This window comes from Opisthocomus hoazin, chromosome 12 (genome assembly GCF_030867145.1).
Source record: "Opisthocomus hoazin isolate bOpiHoa1 chromosome 12, bOpiHoa1.hap1, whole genome shotgun sequence".
Taxonomy (NCBI): Eukaryota; Metazoa; Chordata; class Aves; order Opisthocomiformes; family Opisthocomidae; genus Opisthocomus; species Opisthocomus hoazin.
In genome coordinates, this window is record NC_134425.1 from 4255131 (window position 1) to 4280042 (window position 24912).

General features: G+C 61.5%; 5 protein-coding genes across 8 annotated transcripts; 3 read left to right on the top strand and 2 right to left on the bottom strand.

Moving 5' to 3' along the window:
* Positions 1-63: 63 nt before the first annotated feature.
* Positions 64-1732, top strand: LOC142362829 (polyamine-modulated factor 1-binding protein 1-like). Of its 2 annotated transcripts, XM_075433512.1 has the most exons (4): positions 64-668; positions 818-985; positions 1071-1190; positions 1562-1732. In XM_075433512.1, the coding sequence occupies exons 1-4, from the start codon at positions 627-629 to the stop codon at positions 1652-1654; spliced, it is 423 nt and encodes a 140-aa protein (XP_075289627.1). In that variant the 5' UTR covers positions 64-626; the 3' UTR covers positions 1655-1732. The 2 variants fall into 2 exon arrangements, with proteins under 2 accessions (XP_075289627.1, XP_075289626.1); XM_075433511.1 differs by having other exon boundaries at positions 1071-1653.
* LOC142362828 (pre-mRNA-splicing factor ATP-dependent RNA helicase PRP16-like) lies at positions 1674-11421 on the bottom strand. Its single transcript, XM_075433509.1, has 26 exons — positions 11000-11421; positions 10297-10484; positions 10035-10139; positions 9439-9604; positions 9206-9324; positions 8984-9060; positions 8655-8810; positions 8275-8436; positions 8082-8189; positions 7083-7195; positions 6842-6979; positions 6400-6586; positions 6122-6307; positions 5531-5671; positions 5255-5365; positions 5064-5180; positions 4707-4814; positions 4476-4588; positions 3740-3948; positions 3508-3662; positions 3270-3425; positions 3060-3194; positions 2855-2980; positions 2359-2454; positions 2081-2202; positions 1674-1935 (listed from the first exon to the last, which is right to left on the bottom strand). The coding sequence occupies exons 1-26, from the start codon at positions 11332-11334 to the stop codon at positions 1851-1853; spliced, it is 3714 nt and encodes a 1237-aa protein (XP_075289624.1). The 5' UTR covers positions 11335-11421; the 3' UTR covers positions 1674-1850.
* A 252-nt stretch (positions 11422-11673) lies between these two features.
* Positions 11674-13350, top strand: LOC142362835 (polyamine-modulated factor 1-binding protein 1-like). 2 transcript variants are annotated; one of them, XM_075433529.1, is made up of 4 exons: positions 11674-12286; positions 12436-12603; positions 12689-12808; positions 13180-13350. In XM_075433529.1, the coding sequence occupies exons 1-4, from the start codon at positions 12245-12247 to the stop codon at positions 13270-13272; spliced, it is 423 nt and encodes a 140-aa protein (XP_075289644.1). In that variant the 5' UTR covers positions 11674-12244; the 3' UTR covers positions 13273-13350. The 2 variants fall into 2 exon arrangements, with proteins under 2 accessions (XP_075289644.1, XP_075289642.1); XM_075433527.1 differs by having other exon boundaries at positions 12689-13271.
* On the bottom strand, positions 13292-23046 carry LOC142362834 (pre-mRNA-splicing factor ATP-dependent RNA helicase PRP16-like). Its single transcript, XM_075433526.1, has 26 exons — positions 22613-23046; positions 21910-22097; positions 21648-21752; positions 21052-21217; positions 20819-20937; positions 20597-20673; positions 20268-20423; positions 19888-20049; positions 19695-19802; positions 18701-18813; positions 18460-18597; positions 18018-18204; positions 17740-17925; positions 17149-17289; positions 16873-16983; positions 16682-16798; positions 16325-16432; positions 16094-16206; positions 15358-15566; positions 15126-15280; positions 14888-15043; positions 14678-14812; positions 14473-14598; positions 13977-14072; positions 13699-13820; positions 13292-13553 (listed from the first exon to the last, which is right to left on the bottom strand). Exons 1-26 carry the CDS (start codon positions 22951-22953, stop codon positions 13469-13471), a joined length of 3720 nt encoding a protein of 1239 aa, XP_075289641.1. The 5' UTR covers positions 22954-23046; the 3' UTR covers positions 13292-13468.
* A 246-nt stretch (positions 23047-23292) lies between these two features.
* LOC142362827 (polyamine-modulated factor 1-binding protein 1-like) lies at positions 23293-24901 on the top strand. 2 transcript variants are annotated; one of them, XM_075433508.1, is made up of 4 exons: positions 23293-23905; positions 24055-24222; positions 24308-24427; positions 24799-24901. In XM_075433508.1, the coding sequence occupies exons 1-4, from the start codon at positions 23864-23866 to the stop codon at positions 24889-24891; spliced, it is 423 nt and encodes a 140-aa protein (XP_075289623.1). In that variant the 5' UTR covers positions 23293-23863; the 3' UTR covers positions 24892-24901. The 2 variants fall into 2 exon arrangements, with proteins under 2 accessions (XP_075289623.1, XP_075289622.1); XM_075433507.1 differs by having other exon boundaries at positions 24308-24890.
* Positions 24902-24912: the final 11 nt, after the last annotated feature.

Consider the following 24912-nt stretch of genomic DNA (forward strand, 5'->3'; position numbering starts at 1 on the left):
ACTTCCGGCCTAGGGGAACGGGAGGGGGTCACGTGGCCACGGGAGGACTTCCGGCCGTGGAGGGCGCGGCTGGAGCAGAGCGGGGTTCCGGGAGGAGACGCGGGGACACCCCCGGGGACAGCCCGGACGGGGAGGAGGGGGAGAGCCGCCGGACCACCCCACGGACGGGGGAGCAGGGGGAGAGCCCCCCGCACCCCCCCGGAAGGGGAGGGCAGTACCCCCCCGCCAGGCCCTGCGGACCAGGCCCTGCAGAGACCCCACGGGCACCCCCGCCCAGGCCCGGCCGCTCGCACGCGCTCCCCCCAGCACGCCCGGACAGACAGACGAAGAGAGAACAGAGCCCTGCAGCAAAGCCTGTGCTGCAGGAGCGGGCAGCGAGCTGGGCTCAGCAGCAGGACAGAGGGCACGGACCGCGCTCTGCCAGGAACCGGCACCAGCACAGCCATGCAGCCCCCGCTAACGCATCTCCTTCTCTGCAGATGTGGGCACAGGAGGAGCGGAGCCAGGGCCTGCAGCACAGCCTGGCTCAGCTGCAGGAGGAGCTGGGAGCCAGCCGGGCCCGGGAGCAGCGATGGCTGCAGCAGCTCAGCAGAGTCAACAAGACCATCAGAGCCCTGCAGTGAGAAATGGCCTCCAACAGAAAGCACCTGGCAGAGGCCTGGCAGCAGGTGAGGGCAGGGATGGGACAGCCCCAAGACACAGCCAGCCACCACGCAGCCCTCAGTGCCAGAGCAGCAGAGCGCTGCAGAGAGCCCTTCCCAGCTGCCAGAGCCCCAGCCTGCCCCCGGCTCAGCCAGCCACCCTCCCTGCCCCACAGCTTCACATGCAGGCGCAGGACATGGCAGCCCTGCAGGCAGAGCTGGCCCAAGCCCAGCAAGAGCAAGCCAAGCAGCAGGAGAAGACTGCAGCCTACGAGGAGCAGAGGCAGCAGATTTACTGGGAGCTGAGGAAGCTGCGGGGGTCCCAGGAGCAGAGCGAGCAGCGGGTAAGCGTGTCCCCAGCCTTCCCACAGCGCACCGGAGCTGTGCTCGGGTGCTCTCTCTCCCATCGCCTCTCTGTGCCACCGGCAGGTCCAGGCCCTCCAGGACAGGCTGCAGGAGCTGAGCAGCCGAGCCCAGCACTGGCAGCAGCTACAGCAGGACAGAGAGCGAGCTCTGGCTGTGCGAGAAGAGGAGCTGGTTGGTTGCAAGGTGGATCCGGCTTTCCTCAGGGAAGAGCTCAGCAGGGCCACGGCCCAGGTGCAGGACAGGAACAGGCAGCACCACAGCCCAAGGGCAGGAGCACGGCTGGGCCCCTAGCACCAGGGAATGACAGATGCTGGCCCAGAGGCAGGGCAGAGGTGGAGAGGACAGGGCAGGGACAGTGTGCTGCAGATCCCAGGCCACCGAGGGAGGAGGCTGTGGGTCTGGCAGCAGCAGGGCTGAACATCATCTTCTCCCTAAACTAGCCCTCAGGGACAGCTGGGCGCCAGCCAGGCCACGGGTGGTGGGAGAGCTGCTGGGACAGACCGTCTTCATCCTCTAGGGCAGGGTAATTCTGTGCTTTGTCCCGGGCTCTACAGGGGAACCACCTGACAGTACCAGCCCTGCATGAATCTGCACGCCTGCCTCCACCCAGCACTCGCCTCCAGGACAAGCAGCAGCGCAAAACGTAGCAAGGATTCAGCTGACAACTTTTAAAAAAATAAAATTCTTTCTGTTTTGTAGCAAAATTAGGGCCAAGCACCATGGCCTTCCTGGGTCCGCTGTAGAGCACCTCATGGAGTAGAGTGACCAGGGGAGCTGGGCACTGTCCGAAGACTCGGCCGCTGGTGGAAGTCTTCAAGCCTCGAAGCAACGGGCACTGCCTTCTTAGAGGCCAAAGCGGGCTGGGGTGTGTCGTGGTGTCAGGCGCTCCCCCTGCTCCTTGCGCCCAGGGGTGTAGATTTTAGTAGATCTGCCAGGAAAGGACAAGGGTGATGCCTGGAATACGCAACCTTTCCCTGCACCAGAACACCCGCGGGGAAGCTGGGATCCTCCCCGCAGCTCCCTGCGCCTGCTCTCAAGCAGACAACCCCTGGGCAGGCGGGGCCAGCACCTACCTCGCGCTGCCCAGCGGGTTACGGCGCTCCTGCTCTTCCCGGCGAGCACGCAGCTGCTCCTCAGCCAAAGCCATCTCTTCCTCCATGGCAGACACCTCCTCCTTGGCACGGCGGCGGTTCTCCTGGAGCAAGGCAGCAGCAGGTCAGGGACAGGCAGAGGGCTGGCCAGCAGCAGACTCTCTGCAGGCCCTCCACGTGAAAACACAAACACGCGCTACACTAGAACACACGTGCAGTGAGCCCGCTGTCTGCCAGCTCGGCCTGGACAGGAGACTGACCTGGCGTGACTTGCCAGCGTGTTTGATGCTGTAGAACATGGGGCCCAGCTCTGCCAGCCACTCTCCATCCACAGCAGTGACACACTGCATGTATTCCTGCAGGGACAGAAGGAAAAACCAGGGGAGCAGGATGGCTTTCTCAGCACCTGGGCACCATTTTCAGAGCCACGGCAGCTCCCTCCCTCCCCCACTTGCTGATGGCACTTCTCGGCCTGGGACTATGCCCCTTCCAGACAATTCCTCCTGCCCTCAGAAGCTGCCACGGGCTGGGCTTGGGGAGACCACAAAAAAGTTCAAGTACGTCTCACCTAGGCCAGGAAAAAGTATTGGGAAAGGGACAAACAAAGACTCTGCAGATGACACAGACATGCCTAGCTGGTACAGAAGAGAAAGGCTGAGAACTGCTCTTCTGACAGATCCTGGTGTCACAGTAACGCCCTTCCACCTCCCTCAGAGCGCTCCTCACCCCTCCTGCCAGCCCTCAGCTCACGCTCACCTTGGTGGTCATGACCAGCTCGTGATACACGATGTAGTCTGGTGTGTAGCCCATGCCAAACAGAGAGCTCGTGGGGTGCAGGTGGCAGGGCATGCCTGTGCGGATGTTCACGTACTCCCCGATGCCCTGCCAAGAGAAGCGTGCTTAGCCCACCTGTTCCTAGACAGGGCCTCGCAGCCCCCAGGCCAGCACAGACGCCTCTCACCTTCAGCTTTGCAGCTTGATGGAAATACGCAGCACAGATGCACTTCCTGACAACATCCCAGTCCGTACCACAGGATGCCAGGCTCATCCGCTGCTGCACCATAATGTCCTTGAGCTGGGCACGCACCTCCCGCACCTGCAAAGACCCGTGGCAGTCGGATCCGTCCCCGCCATCAGGCTCCCTCCCCCAGCCTCGCCGCCACAGCCTCACCTTCCGCATGGCCTTGGCATGGATGAAGTGCTGGTTGCACCACAGCGTAGAATAGCTGTTGTTCTTCCACTGCAGGTAAACATTCAGGTAACTCAAGTGATCGCTCTCTGGAACAGCAAATTTCTCCCGCACTTGGTCGCTCTCCTCCTCTCGGCCCTGAAGGGCGAGCAAAGAACACAGGTTAGTCAAAGGGCAGGGCAGGGGAAGGCCCCAAACTGCTGAAAGAGCAAACCGGTACCTTAGGCCGATAAAAGATGGCAGGCACAGACAACATGGAGACAATCAGCAAGATCTCAGAGCTGCAACCCATGTCGCAGGAGACAATGAGCATTTTGGAGAGCGCGGGATCCAGTGGGAACTCCACCATGAGGCGTCCTGTTGCGGTCAGACCACCTGCAGAACAGCACAGGGATCAGCAGCTGGGCAGGTCCCAGTTCCACGGGCTGACACCTCGCCCCCGCAGCAGATACCTGTGTTATCCAGGGCCCCCAGGATCCACAGCTGGTACATGGAGTTCAGCATGTTGTCCTCGGGGGGCGGATCCATGAAGTGGAACTGCAGCAGGTCCTGCACACCCAGGGACTTGAGCAAAAGCACCACGTTGGCAAGGTTGGTGCGCTGGATCTCGGGCACCGTGGTTGTCAGCAGCTCGTTCTTGTAGGCGCTCTGGGTGTAGAGCCTGGGGAACAGATGCCAAGAGCGTGCTCCTCCTCCCGTTCCGAGCACTGCTCCTGGCTGACTCACCAGCCGTTCGTTGCCCAACGCAGCCAAGCACGGCACGGGGCAGCAACTGCACACGCAGCCAGCCCAGTCCGCAGGACCCCAGGGAGGAACCTCTGCCCTGGCCGAAGCGTGGCCTCCCCAGCACGTCAGGGTGCCATACAGCCTCTCCAGCACGGCCCTTCCCTGGGCGCAGACCAGTCTCAAAGCAAAGCCTTGAGAAAGCTGCCTTTGGCTTGGCTGTTGTCCTGACAGCGTCAAGGGTGCAACGGCCACGAGTGAAGACAGGCAAGGGAAGAAACTGCAGCGTATCCTTTCCTCCGCAGAGGCACTGGGTCCAAAAGAGAAGGCCTCAAGGCCTGCGTACTGCCCTCACCACCCCAAGAAGTTCAAGACAACAAACAGCTCCAGTGAGGAAAAAGATAAATATAACCTGATGCCAAGGTGCAGACACCACAGAAACGGGAACACCGGTGACGTGCCTACCTGAAGCAGTGGCCTGGGCCCGTTCGGCCAGCTCGGCCCGCCCTCTGATTGGCATTGGCTTGGCTGATGGGGTAGATCTGCAGTGCATCCATGCCGATACGGGGGTTGAAAACCTGCAGGGCACAAGAAGAGCAGACTGAAGGAAGAGGAAGGCTGGGTCGCTACAACAGAACTCCCTCAACCCAACCCCAGAGATCACAGACATAAACAGCAGAGGGAATCCTGGCTTACCTTCAACTTGCAGTAGCCAGAGTCAATCACAAACATGATGCCGTCCACCGTCAGTGAGGTCTCTGCAATGTTGGTGGCAACAATGCACTTCCTGACCCCATCCGGAGCCTGCAAGCACACCGCACATCAGTCAGATCCCCGGGCAAGGGCCTCTGCACTGCTGAGGAAGAGCGCAGAGCAGCAACAGAGACCCCAGAGAGACAGGGGTGACTCCTGAGAAGCTGAGGGGACACACGCTTTCCCTCGCCCTCCACATGCAATACAAAAGGCACGCCTGCACCTCTCACTCCTGCTCAGTCGTCTTCCCTGCACTAGTTTCCCTTGTCCCCACTCCCACCACAGAGCACACGTCAGCACCTTCTGGAAGATCTTGGCCTGCAGGTCCGACGGTAGCTGAGAATAGATAGGCAGCACAGCAAGAGCAGGCGCCTTCTCCAGCTCCTCAAGGTGCTCCACAATTTGCTCTGAGGTCACCTAGACACAAGGAGGGGTATAAATGTAACACTAAAACAACAAGGGGTAAGACAGTGCCTGCCCTTCCAGCTCACCTCTATGTCCTCCTGGCCAGGCATGAAGACGAGGATGTCTCCGGGAGCACCAGACAAATGGACCTGCAGGGCTTGTTTCACCGCAGCCTCCACGTAGTCCTCCTGGGGGGTCTGAAAGGCACAGCCCGGGTTACAGATGCCAGCAATCTCACCTGCCCTGTCCTGTGCACAAGAGTGCAGCACAGCACAGCTGCTCCTCCTCTGTCCTTTCTCTCCACCGCAGACTACAGTACACCCAGGTCACAACAGAACTTCCCTCTGCAACGTTAACCGTACCTTGCTGAAAAGAATATCGACGGGGAAAGTGCGCCCGGGAATGTGGAAAACAGGAACGTTCCCGAAGAAGGAGGCAAATTTCTCGGCATCCATGGTGGCCGAGGTGACAATCAGCTTCAGGTCCGAGCGTCGGGCCACCACCTAGAAAGCAGACAAAAGGAACAATAAGGAAGGGGCATCTGCGCAGGGCTGCAGACTGCTTCTGTTACTACTGAGACAACAGCACAGGACAGAGCTCCTGCTGTACTCTAGAGGCACTGGCCACCAGTGCCAGGGAACGCAGACGCTGTACGAGCTGTGCAGTTCAGCAGACCAGCCGACCTCAGTCCAGGAAGCCTCAAGCCAGCAAAGCTCTCTGTACCTAGAGTTTCTGACAGTCAGCCAGCAAGCCTCAGGCAGAACTTAGGCACCAGGGAAGATTCAGTTCCCCAGAACCAGGGACCAGGAGGCTGGAGCAGCAAGCGCAGAGACATGGCACCTCTCCTTCCCTCTCCCAGGCCTGGGAGGGAAGCGTTGTCCCTGCCAATCCTCTGCTTTAAGCCCAGCTCGTGTTCCCTGCGCTGCTGCCCTCTCGTCCAGGCTCACACGCACCTCCCGAAGCAGGCCAAAGAGCACGTCCGTATTGAGCGAGCGCTCGTGGGCCTCATCCATGATGATAGCACTGTAGTTGTCCAGGTCAGCCTCTCGCAGCGACTCGCGAAGCAGGATCCCGTCTGTCATGTACTTGATCACTGTGCTCTCAGACGTGCAGTCCTCAAAGCGGATGGCATAGCCCACCTGGGAGGGCACAGAGATTCCAGCCGGTATTCCCACAGCCCCAGGCACTCACCGCCATCAGGCAACACCCCTGCACCCGCTGCCAGGCTCACCTCCTCTCCCAGGCGCACCCCCATCTCTTCACTGACCCGCTTGGCAACCGACATGGCCGCCACTCTGCGGGGCTGGGTGCAGCCGATCATGCCATAGTCTGTGTAGCCATCCTCGTGGAGGTACTGCGTCAGCTGCGTCGTCTTCCCGCTCCCCGTCTCCCCCACCACAATCACAATGCTGTTGTCTCTGCAGAAAGGCAAAAAATCATTTCTTCATACACCACGAAGAAGGGCTTTTGCGTTCACAGCCCCGGCTGGCCACCCAAGCGTTGTCCTGCTGGGGCAGGAGAGCTGCCACCGACCGCACAAAGCGACGGGCTTTGTTTCCTGAGGGTACAGCTTCTGAAGGGGCCAGGTATCTCGGAGAATTTCTCAGTCAGGTTCCTGAGATGTAGGCCAGTGCCCTGGGGATGCTCTACGGCTGGCTCCCTAGCAGCCATACCTGAGGATGGAGAGCAGCTCCTGCCGCACAGCAAAGATGGGCAGATACTGTCTCTGCTCCAGGATGGATTTCTTCTTGGCGAACTCGCTGCTGGCTTCGCTTTTTTCTTTCACGTGTTCGGCAAACTTCTGCTCAGCCCTAAGGAAACAGCAGAAGTCCTGAAACCGCCTCTCCACACACCTTGCTACGCCTACAACCCCCGTCACTGCCTGAGCAGGACCAATTCAAAGGAAGTTCCTACTTGTAATCCACTTTGCCATCTTCTGCCACCATCTCGTCCTTTTCCTCCTCTTTCTTGATCCCCATAATGTCTCCCAGCTTCGTGCCTGCCAGCTCCCAGTGCTTATGCTGAGCCTGGAAGGACAGAGAGCAGTGTAACTTTGCCACAGCAAGCCAAGCACCGACAAATCTTTCTTCTCCAGTCTTTAGTGTATTAGCCCCACAATTCCCCAGTGCTACGACGCAGAATGCACTACCAACCCCGTTCCTACATCAAGTCCCCCACTTCCAAGTGAACCGGAGCAGAGCTTTGAGACACTGGTCTGGATACAGAGACTACAGGCACAGGACGACCAACCGCCTCTGAAAAAAACGGTTCCAGCTGCCGATCCTTCCACTAAATTTGAACTTAGATCTACACGAATCTGAACCAGAGGTGATCTTCCTGCCCTTGGCAGGTGGTCACAGGCCTCTCTCCCACCTTCCTGTTTGATCTCGCCTCTGACAGCAGTTTAGCTTCTGCCTTCATTCCGCTCGTAGCATACGTAGCTCAAATCCACTCAGTTTCAATTTACAAGGAACACATCTGTGCTTTCCCCACAGCTACCACAGAAGCTTTAGAGAAAGTCCCTAGAAAACACCCCCAAAAACTACAAAAACCTCTTTTGCTGAGACACAACAAGATACGTTCTGCCACCGCACTGACTGCTGACTGTCCTAAGCTACCTTGCGCTCTTCCACCTGCTCTCCCCTCCCATGGTCCCAAAGTCCTTTGCATCAGAGTCCTCTGCACAAGCGCACAGTGATTCATGTCCCAGGCAGTGCCCAAGGAAATCACATCACAGCAGCTGCTTACGAGACCACGCAACGAGCTCGGCTGCCAGGATTTCCCCGCTCACAACAATAGGAATGCCTTAGCCTGATCACCGCCACAGCCTCTGTTCTGCAACGTCCAGACAAATGCTGTGGGGCACTACGCAGCACGTACAGTGGGGTAGTAAGCCAAAAGGTCGCAGCATACCCTCTTACGCTCCTTTTGCTCCCTGTGCTTGCGCACCAGTTGGCTGCCTTTCCGGGCTATGATGGCCAAATCCGAGGTGGCATCCTTGACAGGGATGACTGGCTCTGGCTAGAGGAAAGAAGCACTGCGTCAGCACAGGGAGCTCGCACTCGCAGGGCTCCCTGCCGTCAGTCCCGCCAGCCACAGCCTCTACCTGCTTGGTGAAGACAATCCTTCCATCTAGGAAAGGGGGCACCAGGTTGTGCACCAACAGATGCACTTTGGCTGAGTTGTCCTCCTCAAAATCTTCGCCCACTTCAATCCGATGAACCACGCCACTGGTCAGCATGCGATTTGTCTCCCAGCGCTCGTTATCCTGCAGGAAACAACCTATCAGAAAATACATAGAAGCCCCACGGAAAGCCCAAAAGATGACACCAGGAGACTGAGCTCAGGTCTGGGCCGGGCACTGACAACAGGATGAAACGGAGGGCTCTAGCCTCCAGTAACCGGAAGCAACAGGGTGTCTCGAGGGGCAGCAAAACGAGCAGCGCCCGCACGTTCGGAGCAGCCGACCCCGCACCTCGCCCCCACCTCATTGATCTGCCGCCGCTGTGCCGAGATGCGCTTCTGCCTCTGCTTGTGCAAGTGCTGCTCCCGCTTCTTCACGTACTCCTCGGAGGAGGAGGCCAAGGGGTTGTGAAACTCGTCGTAGCCCTCGTCCATCATGTACCAGTCCCGGTCAGCTTGCTAGGGGGGGAGAGGGCTGCCCTGAGCTCCGCCAGCCCTCATCCCGCTGGGGCCAGGACCTCCCGCTGCCCCCCATCCCGCTGACTAGTGGTGGCCCCGCGGCCTGCCCAGCCCAGCCCGGCAGCCCCCAGCCCGCCACCTAACCCGCTCCTTGCCCGCCTTCGAGCTCTCACCCGCTGGTCATCCTCCCACTGCTGTCGCTCCTCCTCCGTCTCAAAGGCAATGCCCTCCTCCCCGTCCGCACGCTGCCCTGGGGGCGGGGGGTGAGCTGCTCAGTCCGGACACCGGCCTGGCTGCCGGTCCAGAGGAAACCCCGCAGAGCCTGACCCTGCGCGGCGCAGGGGAGGGGGATTCCGCCACTGCCCAGCCTGGGCAGCTCAGCCCGAGCTCCTCACCTCTCCCTCTGGACAGCCGTGGCGTGGCCCCCAGGTGTCTGCGGTCATCAGCCCACTCGTTGTATTTGTACGACGGGGTGGGCAACGGCGTCTTGTCCGCGTACCTGCTCCTCACAGACCTGAAGAAACAGCGCGAGGGAGGAACCGGTGGGCACAGTCAGGCGCTGCTCTTACACACACCCTCCCCTTTCTGCAGCAAAAACGCTCACAGGCGCAGCCCCCGGCACTGATACCTGTCCCGGTCTCTCCGGTCCGTGTCCCGCAGCGACGATGCCCGGTGGCTGCGCTCTGAGTCCCGGTAGGAAGGCGTGGGCGAGGGAGATTCCCACTGTGAGCGGCGGGCACTGCTGGAGCCACCATCATCTTCCTCCCAGCCGGAGCGAGACGGAGTAGCTGCATCTAGCAGAGCAGAGGAGGTTTGACACCCAGTGTTCAAACAGTGACCGCCAGCACCTGGAGCCGCCGTACACCTTCCAGCAAGGAGCATGGAGAGAGGGTACCACCCATCTGCCCTCCCTCAAAGAGAGGGTGCCGACCCAGCGATTCCAGGGAAAACTGCCAAAGGACCCCATCTCTGTCACACTGACCCAGAACAGATCCCGCTACGCAGAGACCAGCCAGACTTTCACACACAGGGCTGGCAAAGTGCTCCCAGACCCCGCTCAAACTAGGAGTTTGACACTTGCCCTAACCACAAACCCTCAAAGCTACAGGCTTTTCTACCCACATGCATCCTGAAAAAAAAACAGGAAGAAACAAAGAAAAAAAAAAAAGACCAAGCCCCTTTCTGTCAGCTCTCACACGAGAACTCCGCAGGTCCCACTCCTACCTTTGGGCCGATGCCTGGGGCTCTCCGGTTCGCTCCTCCTGCTGCTCCGCTCTGAAGAACCATCTCTCTCTGATCTGCTGCTGTGACGACTCCGGTCCCGCTCCTCTGTGAAAAGAACATGAGGTCAGGCGCCCAGCGCACAAATGGGCTTCCCGAGTCTGCTGCACAAAACACCACGAGCATCAGCTAAGGACTGCAAACAGGCTGAGGGACCAGCCCCAAGCCTACGCAGGAAGAGTCACAAAGGGCTCTGAGCAGTTACCTCGGTCCCGTTTACGACCGTGGTCCCGATCACTACCGCGTTCCTTCTTTCGCTCCTTCTCCTCCTTGGAGGAGGCAAAGACACCGTGCTCCCGACGCTCCCTCTCCCGCTGCCGGCTGCGTTCCCAGAACTCCTCGCTGACACCCCCTGTGTAGGAAGGCGTTTCCACGTGGACAGAGCGGTAATGCCTGGAAAAGCAGAGCAGAGAGAAGAAAAGCTCAGCAGTGCTGAGGAACAGCTGGCCTTTGACTCGCCCCACACAAGCCTAGTTCCCCGCGCTGCCACAGCAGAAGCTCACGGTTACAGGCGCTCTCTCCACCCTTCGCTAACCGCCCACCAGCCCTGCCGATGCTCTCAGAGGCGCGCACCCCTGAGCTGGCCTCGGCCTCCAGGCACGCCGAAGCAGATGCCCTCACAAGGGGGTGGCTGCTGCCTGCAGGCCCGCCAGCACCCAAACGCGCTCCTGCCCGCACGCCTCAGGGAGGGCACCGGGGAACGAGCCCTTCTCAGACTCCGCAGCCCAACACCAGTGCCCCACAGCCCTTCCCTGAGGAGACCTCCAGGCCTCCCCACCACCCAGGAGGCCCCGGCCCTGGCTGTATCCCCACAGACGCGGCCCACACCCACGCTCCTTCCCCCGCGGCGGACGCAGCGGCTGCAAAGCCCTCGGTGCCAGCACCGGGAGCCCCCAGGCTGACCCCACCTGTCCCTGCGGCCGCTCCGGCTGCTCCGATCGCTCTCCTCCTCCTCCTCCTCCTCCTCCTCGGGGCTGCCCGCCTCGTCGCGGCCCTCCTCCCAGTCCTTGTAGGAGGAGACCCGGGACCGCTTCCCGCCGGCGGCCGCCTCGTCCTCCCGCTCCCGCCGCTTCCGAGCCGCCAACACGTCCAGGCCCAGCAAGGAGGCCCGCGGGGCCGGCGCCTTGAAGACGTGCTGCTCGGCGGCGGCGCTCCGGCCCCGCAGGACCAGGCCGCCGGCCTCCTCCTCCGGGCCCGTCCCCGCCAGCCGGTGCAGCCACTCCTCGCTCGCCTCCGCCGCCATCGCCGCCGGGCGCCCGGCCGTCAGCGGGAGGGTGGGCGCCGGAGCCCTGCCCCGGGCCCGCTCCCGCACCCCTCCTCCCCGCCCGCCAACCTCCCTGCCGTTGCCTCGGCAACCGTTAGCCCGCTAACTCAGCGGTGCGTCGGCGCCGCCACGCCCACCCCACAGTGCTCCGCGGGAGGAGCCGCTCTAGCCACGCGCACCATAGACGCGCCAGCCACAACCTATCGGCCTGGCGGCCACCATAGAGTACAGGGCGTGCTGCCGGGCTCTCGGCGGACTTCCGGCCTAGGGGAACGGGAGGGGGTCACGTGGCCACGGGAGGACTTCCGGCCGTGGAGGGCGCGGCTGGAGCAGAGCGGGGTTCCGGGAGGAGACGCGGGGACACCCCCGGGGACAGCCCGGACGGGGAGGAGGGGGAGAGCCGCCGGACCACCCCACGGACGGGGGAGCAGGGGGAGAGCCCCCCGCACCCCCCCGGAAGGGGAGGGCAGTACCCCCCCCCCCCCCCGCCAGGCCCTGCGGACCAGGCCCTGCAGAGACCCCACGGGCACCCCCGCCCAGGCCCGGCCGCTCGCACGCGCTCCCCCCAGCACGCCCGGACAGACAGACGAAGAGAGAACAGAGCCCTGCAGCAAAGCCTGTGCTGCAGGAGCGGGCAGCGAGCTGGGCTCAGCAGCAGGACAGAGGGCACGGACCGCGCTCTGCCAGGAACCGGCACCAGCACAGCCATGCAGCCCCCGCTAACGCATCTCCTTCTCTGCAGATGTGGGCACAGGAGGAGCGGAGCCAGGGCCTGCAGCACAGCCTGGCTCAGCTGCAGGAGGAGCTGGGAGCCAGCCGGGCCCGGGAGCAGCGATGGCTGCAGCAGCTCAGCAGAGTCAACAAGACCATCAGAGCCCTGCAGTGAGAAATGGCCTCCAACAGAAAGCACCTGGCAGAGGCCTGGCAGCAGGTGAGGGCAGGGATGGGACAGCCCCAAGACACAGCCAGCCACCATGCAGCCCTCAGTGCCAGAGCAGCAGAGCGCTGCAGAGAGCCCTTCCCAGCTGCCAGAGCCCCAGCCTGCCCCCGGCTCAGCCAGCCACCCTCCCTGCCCCACAGCTTCACATGCAGGCGCAGGACATGGCAGCCCTGCAGGCAGAGCTGGCCCAAGCCCAGCAAGAGCAAGCCAAGCAGCAGGAGAAGACTGCAGCCTACGAGGAGCAGAGGCAGCAGATTTACTGGGAGCTGAGGAAGCTGCGGGGGTCCCAGGAGCAGAGCGAGCAGCGGGTAAGCGTGTCCCCAGCCTTCCCACAGCGCACCGGAGCTGTGCTCGGGTGCTCTCTCTCCCATCGCCTCTCTGTGCCACCGGCAGGTCCAGGCCCTCCAGGACAGGCTGCAGGAGCTGAGCAGCCGAGCCCAGCACTGGCAGCAGCTACAGCAGGACAGAGAGCGAGCTCTGGCTGTGCCAGAAGAGGAGCTGGTTGGTTGCAAGGTGGATCTGGCTTTCCTCAGGGAAGAGCTCAGCAGGGCCACGGCCCAGGTGCAGGACAGGAACAGGCAGCACCACAGCCCAAGGGCAGGAGCACGGCTGGGCCCCTAGCACCAGGGAATGACAGATGCTGGCCCAGAGGCAGGGCAGAGGTGGAGAGGACAGGGCAGGGACAGTGTGCTGCAGATCCCAGGCCACCGAGGGAGGAGGCTGTGGGTCTGGCAGCAGCAGGGCTGAACATCATCTTCTCCCTAAACTAGCCCTCAGGGACAGCTGGGCGCCAGCCAGGCCACGGGTGGTGGGAGAGCTGCTGGGACAGACCGTCTTCATCCTCTAGGGCAGGGTAATTCTGTGCTTTGTCCCGGGCTCTACAGGGGAACCACCTGACAGTACCAGCCCTGCATGAATCTGCACGCCTGCCTCCACCCAGCACTCGCCTCCAGGACAAGCAGCAGCGCAAAACGTAGCAAGGATTCAGCTGACAACTTTTAAAAAAATAAAATTCTTTCTGTTTTGTAGCAAAATTAGGGCCAAGCACCATGGCCTTCCTGGGTCCGCTGTAGAGCACCTCATGGAGTAGAGTGACCAGGGGAGCTGGGCACTCTCCGAAGACTCGGCCGCTGGTGGAAGTCTTCAAGCCTCGAAGCAACGGGCACTGCCTTCTTAGAGGCCAAAGCGGGCTGGGGTGTGTCGTGGTGTCAGGCGCTCCCCCTGCTCCTTGCGCCCAGGGGTGTAGATTTTAGTAGATCTGCCAGGAAAGGACAAGGGTGATGCCTGGAATACGCAACCTTTCCCTGCACCAGAACACCCGCGGGGAAGCTGGGATCCTCCCCGCAGCTCCCTGCGCCTGCTCTCAAGCAGACAACCCCTGGGCAGGCGGGGCCAGCACCTACCTCGCGCTGCCCAGCGGGTTACGGCGCTCCTGCTCTTCCCGGCGAGCACGCAGCTGCTCCTCAGCCAAAGCCATCTCTTCCTCCATGGCAGACACCTCCTCCTTGGCACGGCGGCGGTTCTCCTGGAGCAAGGCAGCAGCAGGTCAGGGACAGGCAGAGGGCTGGCCAGCAGCAGACTCTCTGCAGGCCCTCCACGTGAAAACACAAACACGCGCTACACTAGAACACACGTGCAGTGAGCCCGCTGTCTGCCAGCTCGGCCTGGACAGGAGACTGACCTGGCGTGACTTGCCAGCGTGTTTGATGCTGTAGAACATGGGGCCCAGCTCTGCCAGCCACTCTCCATCCACAGCAGTGACACACTGCATGTATTCCTGCAGGGACAGAAGGAAAAACCAGGGGAGCAGGATGGCTTTCTCAGCACCTGGGCACCATTTTCAGAGCCACGGCAGCTCCCTCCCTCCCCCACTTGCTGATGGCACTTCTCGGCCTGGGACTATGCCCCTTCCAGACAATTCCTCCTGCCCTCAGAAGCTGCCACGGGCTGGGCTTGGGGAGACCACAAAAAAGTTCAAGTACGTCTCACCTAGGCCAGGAAAAAGTATTGGGAAAGGGACAAACAAAGACTCTGCAGATGACACAGACATGCCTAGCTGGTACAGAAGAGAAAGGCTGAGAACTGCTCTTCTGACAGATCCTGGCGTCACAGCAACGCCCTTCCACCTCCCTCAGAGCGCTCCTCACCCCTCCTGCCAGCCCTCGGCTCACGCTCACCTTGGTGGTCATGACCAGCTCGTGATACACGATGTAGTCTGGTGTGTAGCCCATGCCAAACAGAGAGCTCGTGGGGTGCAGGTGGCAGGGCATGCCTGTGCGGATGTTCACGTACTCCCCGATGCCCTGCCAAGAGAAGCGTGCTTAGCCCACCTGTTCCTAGACAGGGCCTCGCAGCCCCCAGGCCAGCACAGACGCCTCTCACCTTCAGCTTTGCAGCTTGATGGAAATACGCAGCACAGATGCACTTCCTGACAACATCCCAGTCTGTACCACAGGATGCCAGGCTCATCCGCTGCTGCACCATAATGTCCTTGAGCTGGGCACGCACCTCCCGCACCTGCAAAGACCCGTGGCAGTCGGATCCGTCCCCGCCATCAGGCTCCCTCCCCCAGCCTCGCCGCCACAGCCTCACCTTCCGCATGGCCTTGGCATGGATGAAGTGCTGGTTGCACCACAGCGTAGAATAGCTGTTGTTCTTCCACTGCAGGTAAACATTCAGGTAACTCAAGTGATCGCTCTCTGGAACAGCAAATTTCTCCCGCACTTGGTCGCTCTCCTCCTCTCGGCCCTGAAGGGCGAGCAAAGAACACAGGTTAGTCAAAGGGCAGGGCAGGGGAAGGCCCCAAACTGCTGAAAGAGCAAACCGGTACCTTAGGCCGATAAAAGATGGCAGGCACAGACAACATGGAGACAATCAGCAAGATCTCAGAGCTGCAACCCATGTCGCAGGAGACAATGAGCATTTTGGAGAGCGCGGGATCCAGTGGGAACTCCACCATGAGGCGTCCTGTTGCGGTCAGACCACCTGCAGAACAGCACAGGGATCAGCAGCTGGGCAGGTCCCAGTTCCACGGGCTGACACCTCGCCCCCGCAGCAGATACCTGTGTTATCCAGGGCCCCCAGGATCCACAGCTGGTACATGGAGTTCAGCATGTTGTCCTCGGGGGGCGGATCCATGAAGTGGAACTGCAGCAGGTCCTGCACACCCAGGGACTTGAGCAAAAGCACCACGTTGGCAAGGTTGGTGCGCTGGATCTCGGGCACCGTGGTTGTCAGCAGCTCGTTCTTGTAGGCGCTCTGGGTGTAGAGCCTGGGGAACAGATGCCAAGAGCGTGCTCCTCCTCCCGTTCCGAGCACTGCTCCTGGCTGACTCACCAGCCGTTCGTTGCCCAACGCAGCCAAGCACGGCACGGGGCAGCAACTGCACACGCAGCCAGCCCAGTCCGCAGGAGCCCGGGGAGGAACCTCTGCCCTGGCCGAAGCGTGGCCTCCCCAGCACGTCAGGGCGCCATACAGCCTCTCCAGCACGGCCCTTCCCTGGGCGCAGACCAGTCTCAAAGCAAAGCCTTGAGAAAGCTGCCTTTGGCTTGGCTGTTGTCCTGACAGCGTCAAGGGTGCAACGGCCACGAGTGAAGACAGGCAAGGGAAGAAACTGCAGCGTATCCTTTCCTCCGCAGAGGCACTGGGTCCAAACGAGAAGGCCTCAAGGCCTGCGTACTGCCCTCACCACCCCAAGAAGTTCAAGACAACAAACAGCTCCAGTGAGGAAAAAGATAAATATAACCTGATGCCAAGGTGCAGACACCACAGAAACGGGAACACCGGTGACGTGCCTACCTGAAGCAGTGGCCTGGGCCCGTTCGGCCAGCTCGGCCCGCCCTCTGATTGGCATTGGCTTGGCTGATGGGGTAGATCTGCAGTGCATCCATGCCGATACGGGGGTTGAAAACCTGCAGGGCACAAGAAGAGCAGACTGAAGGAAGAGGAAGGCTGGGTCGCTACAACAGAACTCCCTCAACCCAACCCCAGAGATCACAGACATAAACAGCAGAGGGAATCCTGGCTTACCTTCAACTTGCAGTAGCCAGAGTCAATCACAAACATGATGCCGTCCACCGTCAGTGAGGTCTCTGCAATGTTGGTGGCAACAATGCACTTCCTGACCCCATCCGGAGCCTGCAAGCACACCGCACATCAGTCAGATCCCCGGGCAAGGGCCTCTGCACTGCTGAGGAAGAGCGCAGAGCAGCAACAGAGACCCCAGAGAGACAGGGGTGACTCCTGAGAAGCTGAGGGGACACACGCTTTCCCTCGCCCTCCACATGCAATACAAAAGGCACGCCTGCACCTCTCACTCCTGCTCAGTCGTCTTCCCTGCACTAGTTTCCCTTGTCCCCACTCCCACCACAGAGCACACGTCAGCACCTTCTGGAAGATCTTGGCCTGCAGGTCCGACGGTAGCTGAGAATAGATAGGCAGCACAGCAAGAGCAGGCGCCTTCTCCAGCTCCTCAAGGTGCTCCACAATTTGCTCTGAGGTCACCTAGACACAAGGAGGGGTATAAATGTAACACTAAAACAACAAGGGGTAAGACAGTGCCTGCCCTTCCAGCTCACCTCTATGTCCTCCTGGCCAGGCATGAAGACGAGGATGTCTCCGGGAGCACCAGACAAATGGACCTGCAGGGCTTGTTTCACCGCAGCCTCCACGTAGTCCTCCTGGGGGGTCTGAAAGGCACAGCCCGGGTTACAGATGCCAGCAATCTCACCTGCCCTGTCCTGTGCACAAGAGTGCAGCACAGCACAGCTGCTCCTCCTCTGTCCTTTCTCTCCACCGCAGACTACAGTACACCCAGGTCACAACAGAACTTCCCTCTGCAACGTTAACCGTACCTTGCTGAAAAGAATATCGACGGGGAAAGTGCGCCCGGGAATGTGGAAAACAGGAACGTTCCCGAAGAAGGAGGCAAATTTCTCGGCATCCATGGTGGCCGAGGTGACAATCAGCTTCAGGTCCGAGCGTCGGGCCACCACCTAGAAAGCAGACAAAAGGAACAATAAGGAAGGGGCATCTGCGCAGGGCTGCAGACTGCTTCTGTTACTACTGAGACAACAGCACAGGACAGAGCTCCTGCTGTACTCTAGAGGCACTGGCCACCAGTGCCAGGGAACGCAGACGCTGTACGAGCTGTGCAGTTCAGCAGACCAGCCGACCTCAGTCCAGGAAGCCTCAAGCCAGCAAAGCTCTCTGTACCTAGAGTTTCTGACAGTCAGCCAGCAAGCCTCAGGCAGAACTTAGGCACCAGGGAAGATTCAGTTCCCCAGAACCAGGGACCAGGAGGCTGGAGCAGCAAGCGCAGAGACATGGCACCTCTCCTTCCCTCTCCCAGGCCTGGGAGGGAAGCGTTGTCCCTGCCAATCCTCTGCTTTAAGCCCAGCTCGTGTTCCCTGCGCTGCTGCCCTCTCGTCCAGGCTCACACGCACCTCCCGAAGCAGGCCAAAGAGCACGTCCGTATTGAGCGAGCGCTCGTGGGCCTCATCCATGATGATAGCACTGTAGTTGTCCAGGTCAGCCTCTCGCAGCGACTCGCGAAGCAGGATCCCGTCTGTCATGTACTTGATCACTGTGCTCTCAGACGTGCAGTCCTCAAAGCGGATGGCATAGCCCACCTGGGAGGGCACAGAGATTCCAGCCGGTATTCCCACAGCCCCAGGCACTCACCGCCATCAGGCAACACCCCTGCACCCGCTGCCAGGCTCACCTCCTCTCCCAGGCGCACCCCCATCTCTTCACTGACCCGCTTGGCAACCGACATGGCCGCCACTCTGCGGGGCTGGGTGCAGCCGATCATGCCATAGTCTGTGTAGCCATCCTCGTGGAGGTACTGCGTCAGCTGCGTCGTCTTCCCGCTCCCCGTCTCCCCCACCACAATCACAATGCTGTTGTCTCTGCAGAAAGGCAAAAAATCATTTCTTCATACACCACGAAGAAGGGCTTTTGCGTTCACAGCCCCGGCTGGCCACCCAAGCGTTGTCCTGCTGGGGCAGGAGAGCTGCCACCGACCGCACAAAGCGACGGGCTTTGTTTCCTGAGGGTACAGCTTCTGAAGGGGCCAGGTATCTCGGAGAATTTCTCAGTCAGGTTCCTGAGATGTAGGCCAGTGCCCTGGGGATGCTCTACGGCTGGCTCCCTAGCAGCCATACCTGAGGATGGAGAGCAGCTCCTGCCGCACAGCAAAGATGGGCAGATACTGTCTCTGCTCCAGGATGGATTTCTTCTTGGCGAACTCGCTGCTGGCTTCGCTTTTTTCTTTCACGTGTTCGGCAAACTTCTGCTCAGCCCTAAGGAAACAGCAGAAGTCCTGAAACCGCCTCTCCACACACCTTGCTACGCCTACAACCCCCGTCACTGCCTGAGCAGGACCAATTCAAAGGAAGTTCCTACTTGTAATCCACTTTGCCATCTTCTGCCACCATCTCGTCCTTTTCCTCCTCTTTCTTGATCCCCATAATGTCTCCCAGCTTCGTGCCTGCCAGCTCCCAGTGCTTATGCTGAGCCTGGAAGGACAGAGAGCAGTGTAACTTTGCCACAGCAAGCACCGACAAATCTTTCTTCTCCAGTCTTTAGTGTATTAGCCCCACAATTCCCCAGTGCTACGACGCAGAATGCACTACCAACCCCGTTCCTACATCAAGTCCCCCACTTCCAAGTGAACCGGAGCAGAGCTTTGAGACACTGGTCTGGATACAGAGACTACAGGCACAGGACGACCAACCGCCTCTGAAAAAAACGGTTCCAGCTGCCGATCCTTCCACTAAATTTGAACTTAGATCTACACGAATCTGAACCAGAGGTGATCTTCCTGCCCTTGGCAGGTGGTCACAGGCCTCTCTCCCACCTTCCTGTTTGATCTCGCCTCTGACAGCAGTTTAGCTTCTGCCTTCATTCCGCTCGTAGCATACGTAGCTCAAATCCACTCAGTTTCAATTTACAAGGAACACATCTGTGCTTTCCCCACAGCTACCACAGAAGCTTTAGAGAAAGTCCCTAGAAAACACCCCCAAAAACTACAAAAACCTCTTTTGCTGAGACACAACAAGATACGTTCTGCCACCGCACTGACTGCTGACTGTCCTAAGCTACCTTGCGCTCTTCCACCTGCTCTCCCCTCCCATGGTCCCAAAGTCCTTTGCATCAGAGTCCTCTGCACAAGCGCACAGTGATTCATGTCCCAGGCAGTGCCCAAGGAAATCACATCACAGCAGCTGCTTACGAGACCACGCAACGAGCTCGGCTGCCAGGATTTCCCCGCTCACAACAATAGGAATGCCTTAGCCTGATCACCGCCACAGCCTCTGTTCTGCAACGTCCAGACAAATGCTGTGGGGCACTACGCAGCACGTACAGTGGGACAGTAAGCCAAAAGGTCGCAGCATACCCTCTTACGCTCCTTTTGCTCCCTGAGCTTGCGCACCAGTTGGCTGCCTTTCCGGGCTATGATGGCCAAATCCGAGGTGGCATCCTTGACAGGGATGACTGGCTCTGGCTAGAGGAAAGAAGCACTGCGTCAGCACAGGGAGCTCGCACTCGCAGGGCTCCCTGCCGTCAGTCCCGCCAGCCACAGCCTCTACCTGCTTGGTGAAGACAATCCTTCCATCTAGGAAAGGGGGCACCAGGTTGTGCACCAACAGATGCACTTTGGCTGAGTTGTCCTCCTCAAAATCTTCGCCCACTTCAATCCGATGAACCACGCCACTGGTCAGCATGCGATTTGTCTCCCAGCGCTCGTTATCCTGCAGGAAACAACCTATCAGAAAATACATAGAAGCCCCACGGAAAGCCCAAAAGATGACACCAGGAGACTGAGCTCAGGTCTGGGCCGGGCACTGACAACAGGATGAAACGGAGGGCTCTAGCCTCCAGTAACCGGAAGCAACAGGGTGTCTCGAGGGGCAGCAAAACGAGCAGCGCCCGCACGTTCGGAGCAGCCGACCCCGCACCTCGCCCCCACCTCATTGATCTGCCGCCGCTGTGCCGAGATGCGCTTCTGCCTCTGCTTGTGCAAGTGCTGCTCCCGCTTCTTCACGTACTCCTCGGAGGAGGAGGCCAAGGGGTTGTGAAACTCGTCGTAGCCCTCGTCCATCATGTACCAGTCCCGGTCAGCTTGCTAGGGGGGGAGAGGGCTGCCCTGAGCTCCGCCAGCCCTCATCCCGCTGGGGCCAGGACCTCCCGCTGCCCCCCATCCCGCTGACTAGTGGTGGCCCCGCGGCCTGCCCAGCCCAGCCCGGCAGCCCCCAGCCCGCCACCTAACCCGCTCCTTGCCCGCCTTCGAGCTCTCACCCGCTGGTCATCCTCCCACTGCTGTCGCTCCTCCTCCGTCTCAAAGGCAATGCCCTCCTCCCCGTCCGCACGCTGCCCTGGGGGCGGGGGGTGAGCTGCTCAGTCCGGACACCGGCCTGGCTGCCGGTCCAGAGGAAACCCCGCAGAGCCTGACCCTGCGCGGCGCAGGGGAGGGGGATTCCGCCACTGCCCAGCCTGGGCAGCTCAGCCCGAGCTCCTCACCTCTCCCTCTGGACAGCCGTGGCGTGGCCCCCAGGTGTCTGCGGTCATCAGCCCACTCGTTGTATTTGTACGACGGGGTGGGCAACGGCGTCTTGTCCGCGTACCTGCTCCTCACAGACCTGAAGAAACAGCGCGAGGGAGGAACCGGTGGGCACAGTCAGGCGCTGCTCTTACACACACCCTCCCCTTTCTGCAGCAAAAACGCTCACAGGCGCAGCCCCCGGCACTGATACCTGTCCCGGTCTCTCCGGTCCGTGTCCCGCAGCGACGATGCCCGGTGGCTGCGCTCTGAGTCCCGGTAGGAAGGCGTGGGCGAGGGAGATTCCCACTGTGAGCGGCGGGCACTGCTGGAGCCACCATCATCTTCCTCCCAGCCGGAGCGAGACGGAGTAGCTGCATCTAGCAGAGCAGAGGAGGTTTGACACCCAGTGTTCAAACAGTGACCGCCAGCACCTGGAGCCGCCGTACACCTTCCAGCAAGGAGCATGGAGAGAGGGTACCACCCATCTGCCCTCCCTCAAAGAGAGGGTGCCGACCCAGCGATTCCAGGGAAAACTGCCAAAGGACCCCATCTCTGTCACACTGACCCAGAACAGATCCCGCTACGCAGAGACCAGCCAGACTTTCACACACAGGGCTGGCAAAGTGCTCCCAGACCCCGCTCAAACTAGGAGTTTGACACTTGCCCTAACCACAAACCCTCAAAGCTACAGGCTTTTCTACCCACATGCATCCTGAAAAAAAAACAGGAAGAAACAAAGAAAAAAAAAAAAGACCAAGCCCCTTTCTGTCAGCTCTCACACGAGAACTCCGCAGGTCCCACTCCTACCTTTGGGCCGATGCCTGGGGCTCTCCGGTTCGCTCCTCCTGCTGCTCCGCTCTGAAGAACCATCTCTCTCTGATCTGCTGCTGTGACGACTCCGGTCCCGCTCCTCTGTGAAAAGAACATGAGGTCAGGCGCCCAGCGCACAAATGGGCTTCCCGAGTCTGCTGCACAAAACACCACGAGCATCAGCTAAGGACTGCAAACAGGCTGAGGGACCAGCCCCAAGCCTACGCAGGAAGAGTCACAAAGGGCTCTGAGCAGTTACCTCGGTCCCGTTTACGACCGTGGTCCCGATCACTACCGCGTTCCTTCTTTCGCTCCTTCTCCTCCTTGGAGGAGGCAAAGACACCGTGCTCCCGACGCTCCCTCTCCCGCTGCCGGCTGCGTTCCCAGAACTCCTCGCTGACACCCCCTGTGTAGGAAGGCGTTTCCACGTGGACAGAGCGGTAATGCCTGGAAAAGCAGAGCAGAGAGAAGAAAAGCTCAGCAGTGCTGAGGAACAGCTGGCCTTTGACTCGCCCCACACAAGCCTAGTTCCCCGCGCTGCCACAGCAGAAGCTCACGGTTACAGGCGCTCTCTCCACCCTTCGCTAACCGCCCACCAGCCCTGCCGATGCTCTCAGAGGCGCGCACCCCTGAGCTGGCCTCGGCCTCCAGGCACGCCGAAGCAGATGCCCTCACAAGGGGGTGGCTGCTGCCTGCAGGCCCGCCAGCACCCAAACGCGCTCCTGCCCGCACGCCTCAGGGAGGGCACCGGGGAACGAGCCCTTCTCAGACTCCGCAGCCCAACACCAGTGCCCCACAGCCCTTCCCTGAGGAGACCTCCAGGCCTCCCCACCACCCAGGAGGCCCCGGCCCTGGCTGTATCCCCACAGACGCGGCCCACACCCACGCTCCTTCCCCCGCGGCGGACGCAGCGGCTGCAAAGCCCTCGGTGCCAGCACCGGGAGCCCCCAGGCTGACCCCACCTGTCCCTGCGGCCGCTCCGGCTGCTCCGATCGCTCTCCTCCTCCTCCTCCTCCTCCTCCTCCTCCTCGGGGCTGCCCGCCTCGTCGCGGCCCTCCTCCCAGTCCTTGTAGGAGGAGACCCGGGACCGCTTCCCGCCGGCGGCCGCCTCGTCCTCCCGCTCCCGCCGCTTCCGAGCCGCCAACACGTCCAGGCCCAGCAAGGAGGCCCGCGGGGCCGGCGCCTTGAAGACGTGCTGCTCGGCGGCGGCGCTCCGGCCCCGCAGGACCAGGCCGCCGGCCTCCTCCTCCGGGCCCGTCCCCGCCAGCCGGTGCAGCCACTCCTCGCTCGCCTCCGCCGCCATCGCCGCCGGGCGCCCGGCCGTCAGCGGGAGGGTGGGCGCCGGAGCCCTGCCCCGGGCCCGCTCCCGCACCCCTCCTCCCCGCCCGCCAACCTCCCTGCCGTTGCCTCGGCAACCGTTAGCCCGCTAACTCAGCGGTGCGTCGGCGCCGCCACGCCCACCCCACAGTGCTCCGCGGGAGGAGCCGCTCTAGCCACGCGCACCATAGACGCGCCAGCCACAACCTATCGGCCTGGCGGCCACCATAGAGTACAGGGCGTGCTGCCGGGCTCTCGGCGGACTTCCGGCCTAGGGGAACGGGAGGGGGTCACGTGGCCACGGGAGGACTTCCGGCCGTGGAGGGCGCGGCTGGAGCAGAGCGGGGTTCCGGGAGGAGACGCGGGGACACCCCCGGGGACAGCCCGGACGGGGAGGAGGGGGAGAGCCGCCGGACCACCCCACGGACGGGGGAGCAGGGGGAGAGCCCCCCGCACCCCCCCGGAAGGGGAGGGCAGTACCCCCCCCCCCCCCCGCCAGGCCCTGCGGACCAGGCCCTGCAGAGACCCCACGGGCACCCCCGCCCAGGCCCGGCCGCTCGCACGCGCTCCCCCCAGCACGCCCGGACAGACAGACGAAGAGAGAACAGAGCCCTGCAGCAAAGCCTGTGCTGCAGGAGCGGGCAGCGAGCTGGGCTCAGCAGCAGGACAGAGGGCACGGACCGCGCTCTGCCAGGAACCGGCACCAGCACAGCCATGCAGCCCCCGCTAACGCATCTCCTTCTCTGCAGATGTGGGCACAGGAGGAGCGGAGCCAGGGCCTGCAGCACAGCCTGGCTCAGCTGCAGGAGGAGCTGGGAGCCAGCCGGGCCCGGGAGCAGCGATGGCTGCAGCAGCTCAGCAGAGTCAACAAGACCATCAGAGCCCTGCAGTGAGAAATGGCCTCCAACAGAAAGCACCTGGCAGAGGCCTGGCAGCAGGTGAGGGCAGGGATGGGACAGCCCCAAGACACAGCCAGCCACCACGCAGCCCTCAGTGCCAGAGCAGCAGAGCGCTGCAGAGAGCCCTTCCCAGCTGCCAGAGCCCCAGCCTGCCCCCGGCTCAGCCAGCCACCCTCCCTGCCCCACAGCTTCACATGCAGGCGCAGGACATGGCAGCCCTGCAGGCAGAGCTGGCCCAAGCCCAGCAAGAGCAAGCCAAGCAGCAGGAGAAGACTGCAGCCTACGAGGAGCAGAGGCAGCAGATTTACTGGGAGCTGAGGAAGCTGCGGGGGTCCCAGGAGCAGAGCGAGCAGCGGGTAAGCGTGTCCCCAGCCTTCCCACAGCGCACCGGAGCTGTGCTCGGGTGCTCTCTCTCCCATCGCCTCTCTGTGCCACCGGCAGGTCCAGGCCCTCCAGGACAGGCTGCAGGAGCTGAGCAGCCGAGCCCAGCACTGGCAGCAGCTACAGCAGGACAGAGAGCGAGCTCTGGCTGTGCGAGAAGAGGAGCTGGTTGGTTGCAAGGTGGATCCGGCTTTCCTCAGGGAAGAGCTCAGCAGGGCCACGGCCCAGGTGCAGGACAGGAACAGGCAGCACCACAGCCCAAGGGCAGGAGCACGGCTGGGCCCCTAGCACCAGGGAATGACAGATGCTGGCCCAGAGGCAGGGCAGAGGTGGAGAGGACAGGGCAGGGACAGTGTGCTGCAGATCCCAGGCCACCGAGGGAGGAGGCTGTGGGTCTGGCAGCAGCAGGGCTGAACATCATCTTCTCCCTAAACTAGCCCTCAGGGACAGCTGGGCGCCAGCCAGGCCACGGGTGGTGGGAGAGCTGCTGGGACAGACCGTCTTCATCCTCTAGGGCAGGGTAATTCTGTGCTTTGTCCCGGGCTCTACAGGGGAACCACCTGACAGTACCAGCCCTGCATGAATCTGCACGCCTGCCTCCACCCAGCACTCGCCTCCAGGACAAGCAGCAGCGCAAAACGTAGCAAGGATTCAGCTGACAACTT

Bases quoted from the DNA above. Each gene is read 5' to 3' on its own strand.
- LOC142362829 (XM_075433511.1), top strand. From the start codon at position 627: ATGGCCTCCAACAGAAAGCACCTGGCAGAGGCCTGGCAGCAG. The intron at 669-817 runs GTGAGGGCAGGG...CCTGCCCCACAG, and splicing joins TGGCAGAGGCCTGGCAGCAG to CTTCACATGCAGGCGCAGGA. The intron at 986-1,070 runs GTAAGCGTGTCC...TGCCACCGGCAG, and splicing joins AGGAGCAGAGCGAGCAGCGG to GTCCAGGCCCTCCAGGACAG.
- LOC142362828 (XM_075433509.1), bottom strand. From the start codon at position 11,334: ATGGCGGCGGAGGCGAGCGAGGAGTGGCTGCACCGGCTGGCGGGGACG. The intron at 6,308-6,399 runs GTGAGCCTGGCA...GTGCCCTCCCAG, and splicing joins GGGTGCGCCTGGGAGAGGAG to GTGGGCTATGCCATCCGCTT. The intron at 3,195-3,269 runs GTGAGGCTGTGG...GGGTCTTTGCAG, and splicing joins ATGCCAAGGCCATGCGGAAG to GTGCGGGAGGTGCGTGCCCA.
- LOC142362835 (XM_075433527.1), top strand. From the start codon at position 12,245: ATGGCCTCCAACAGAAAGCACCTGGCAGAGGCCTGGCAGCAG. The intron at 12,287-12,435 runs GTGAGGGCAGGG...CCTGCCCCACAG, and splicing joins TGGCAGAGGCCTGGCAGCAG to CTTCACATGCAGGCGCAGGA. The intron at 12,604-12,688 runs GTAAGCGTGTCC...TGCCACCGGCAG, and splicing joins AGGAGCAGAGCGAGCAGCGG to GTCCAGGCCCTCCAGGACAG.
- LOC142362834 (XM_075433526.1), bottom strand. From the start codon at position 22,953: ATGGCGGCGGAGGCGAGCGAGGAGTGGCTGCACCGGCTGGCGGGGACG. The intron at 14,599-14,677 runs GTGAGAGGCGTC...TTCTCTTGGCAG, and splicing joins ATCAAGCTGCAAAGCTGAAG to GGCATCGGGGAGTACGTGAA. The intron at 13,821-13,976 runs GTCAGTCTCCTG...GCCTTGCTCCAG, and splicing joins ACGCTGGCAAGTCACGCCAG to GAGAACCGCCGCCGTGCCAA.
- LOC142362827 (XM_075433507.1), top strand. From the start codon at position 23,864: ATGGCCTCCAACAGAAAGCACCTGGCAGAGGCCTGGCAGCAG. The intron at 23,906-24,054 runs GTGAGGGCAGGG...CCTGCCCCACAG, and splicing joins TGGCAGAGGCCTGGCAGCAG to CTTCACATGCAGGCGCAGGA. The intron at 24,223-24,307 runs GTAAGCGTGTCC...TGCCACCGGCAG, and splicing joins AGGAGCAGAGCGAGCAGCGG to GTCCAGGCCCTCCAGGACAG.